The 3223-nt window shown below is 47.3% G+C and overlaps 1 protein-coding gene across 1 annotated transcript in view; it reads left to right on the top strand.

The window, feature by feature from the left end:
* The window catches only part of ushbp1 (Usher syndrome 1C binding protein 1), a gene marked incomplete at both ends in the record, with an annotated part of 8035 nt that extends 5245 nt beyond the window's left edge, over window positions 1–2790 (top strand). The window contains 4 exons of the mRNA XM_080536510.1: window positions 1–81; window positions 905–1002; window positions 2336–2458; window positions 2625–2790. The exon at window positions 1–81 is cut by the window's left edge and continues 78 nt beyond it. Of these exons, the coding sequence (XP_080392636.1) occupies window positions 1–81; window positions 905–1002; window positions 2336–2458; window positions 2625–2790 (468 nt within the window). The remainder of the gene's footprint in view (window positions 82–904; window positions 1003–2335; window positions 2459–2624) is intronic.
* Between the last annotated feature and the right edge of the window lie 433 nt (window positions 2791–3223).

The raw sequence follows: 3223 nt of genomic DNA, 5'->3' as shown, positions 1-3223 counted from the left end.
CAGAAGGCCCAGGACGCAGCAGGAGGGCTGATCGCAGAGAGCCTGGGGGAGGAGCTGGAGGAGCGCAGGACGGAGCAGCAGGTACTGGACCACGGCCTCCTACAGCGGCCCTGACCGTAGTCCTAGTCCCAGTCCTAACCCTAGTCCTAGTCCCAGTCCCACTGTAGTCCTAGTCCCAGTCCTAACCCTAGTCCTAGTCCCAGTCCCACTGTAGTCCTAGTCCCAGTCCTAACCCTAGTCCTAGTCCCAGTCCCACTGTAGTCCTAGTCCCAGTCCTAACCCTAGTCCTAGTCCCAGTCTGACTGTAGTCCTAGTCCCAGTCCTAACCCTAGTCCTAGTCCCAGTCTGACTGTGGTCCTAGTCCCAGTCCTAACCCTAGTCCTAGTCCCACTGTAGTCCTAGTCCCAGTCCTAACCCTAGTCCTAGTCCCAGTCCCACTGTAGTCCTAGTCCCAGTCCTAACCCTAGTCCCAGTCCCACTGTGGTCCTAGTCCCAGTCCTAACCCTAGTCCTAGTCCCCCTGTGGTCCTAGTCCCAGTCCTAACCGTAGTCCTAGTCCCAGTCCCCCCAACAAATAATTGGTTTAGAAGAAGGTCATAGAAGAAGGTTTTTCCTTCTATCAAGGGCCCCGGGCCTGAGCTAGATTACTCTTCCTGCTACGACTGGTGGATTGATGATTCACTTGCTTAGTATTCAAATGTATTGATTGTAAGTCGCTTTGGAATAAGGCGTCTGCTAAATGCCAAAAATGTAAAAATGTAAAGTCCGACTGTGGTCCTAGTCCCAAACAGGTTTGTAATGCTATGGTGTGCTTTAACTATAGGACAGCTTTGAATATGAATGGTTAGCATGCTAGGAATGTAGTCTAACTATCATCTATTTGGCTGTGACTGTATGTGTTTCAGAAGCTTGTTGAGAACGAAGCTAAGCTAACTAGCGATGTCGACATCTCTGGTCCACGGAATAGGACCATCCTGAGGGAGCTTCAGACCGCGCTTCAGCGGTGAGAACCATTTGAAGAACATAAGTGAAACATTTTCTTTCCTGTTGCTTATGAGATAATGTTGTTAGAACATTCGTAGTGGAGCATAATGTTCTAGAAAGGTCCAAGTTAAAGGCCCACATTAGTCATTTGTACAGTTTTTTAGCTGATAAACTGTACATGTATGACATCCTGAGGCTTCACAATGATATTGCACAATGTTTCACGTCTGAAATTGGCCATTTAGGTCAAATCTCTTTCTAGAACGATTTCCGAAGTGCAGTGTCCTACTTCATTTCATATTTAGCTATGTGACATGGCATGGCTAGCCTGTTTGTAAAGTTAGTGTCCAGAGTGAAATATAATCCTCTGGTCACTCTTCACTGGCATCTTCACGAGTACGACAACGAGTCAACAAAATCCTTTCAACACCTTTTATTGCGAAATCTGTATCTGGCTTGAGTTACCCAACTGGCTCTGTCAATGACAATGTTAAATCTGCACTGTTACGTTCTTGGGAGTCTTTTTAAAAACATTTTAAGAAGAACCCAAAAGCTAAATCGGCTGGTGTGGGCCTCTTTGTGAATTGTGTCATCAAAGAGGAAAAAACGACCTACTTCCTCTCCTTGGTGTCATTAAATTTGATCAACCAGCAACAAACATCACCCTGGAGTTCTGAAAACTGTCATAAACGGGTTCCTGGAATGTTCTTGAAGGGAATGTGGAACGAATCGAACAAATGGAGAAAAACAGTACCTCCCTAACCTTTCAGAAATGTCCTAGAAGCCATCCATCAGCAGATATGTCCTCCCCACGTGTTTTGGGTTACTACTGCATCTCATTTGAAATGGGAGCCTGAATAACAGGAAAGTGAAGAGAATGTTCCCTGCAGTACAGTACGTGTGTGATAACAGCAGCTGTATCAGTGATTGTACCCAAGAGGCTTATCATCCTGTAGAATACCAATAGGGAACTCAAAGAAAAGGAAAATGTATGAAAGGAAAACTGAGGGAGAGAGAGATGTGTGTGTGTGTGTGTGTCTGTGTGTGTTTACAGAGCGCCATAAACTGATGGCCACAATCACATGCATGCAGGTGTCCTTACAGGCATCTGTTGCTTAGGAACGCTATCAGGAGAAATGCAGACTTTGTATGTGGGTGGTGGGGCGGGGGGGGGGGGGTACCTACTCTTCAGTAAGGGGTTCTTTGACGTTTGAGTGGAGGGGGTGTAATAATACTGTAGCGACCATGTTTTGGTTGCCACAGCAACACCCCCCTCCAAATCAAAGGGACCTCACTGCAATCAAACAGAACCTGAAATTCTGAACATTCGGTTGGGTTCTGCGGTTCCACAGAGAGCAGGTTCTGAAGAGGAGAGCGTGGGCAGTGCGTGACTCCCTGGACACGGCTCTCTCAGACAGCGCCTCCCGCAGGAGAGACAGTGAAGAGCAGATGGCTCGGCTCGCCCAATCACACAGGTACAGAAGCCATACTCAAACACAACATTGTTTTTTATTTGACCCTCAAATGTAACCGTCAAATGTTTTATCATTGAGTGCTACCTACTCTCTGTATCTCTCCGTCTTGAGAGCTGAGCGAGAGCCTTAAGATGGCGGACTCTGTGGTGTTTTTGTTTTGTTGCAGTAAAGCCACTGGAACGTACAGGAACGCTCGCAGGAAGTACCGGGAGCAGCTGTGGAGGCTGGAGCGGCAGGTGACGGCCATGTCGGAGCGTCACATGACCCAGATCGGAGCCCTGAAGGCCACCCTGGAGGCGCTGGAGTGGAAGAGGGAGGAGACTATTCTCTGAGACGAGTACTCCTCTGACAGATAACGGAGGGATGAAGGATAGATAATGGATAAAGAAAACAGATCACATGTATCTCAAGGATGGGTCACAATAGCCTGAGGAAGACAGCAACCTCATCATCATCATCCTCATCCTCATTCTCATCCTCATCATCGTCATCGTTAAGTAATTCTGGCTGTCAAACAAACATAAAATATCCACATGAAAACATTTTCCACTTCTGTTATTAGTGCTTATTGATAGAGGGTTTTTTTCAATTCCAAGAAATTGACAGATTAATGTTCAAACACAGAGAACCTCGAGCCCTGGCTGTGCTGAGGGGTTGACCCTGAGGTCGGAGGTCTTGTTCCCGCACACACCATCTCCATAAAGTCTTTCCCATCCACCCTGTCATGACAATGGAGAGAGGAGGGGGATGGTGGTGGTCAGGACA

Source organism: Nansenia antarctica (assembly GCF_963989245.1).
Source record: "Nansenia antarctica genome assembly, chromosome: 7".
NCBI lineage: Eukaryota > Metazoa > Chordata > Actinopteri > Argentiniformes > Microstomatidae > Nansenia > Nansenia antarctica.
Note: the sequence above shows the minus strand (reverse complement) of the source record. Positions and strands in the feature narration are given on the sequence as shown.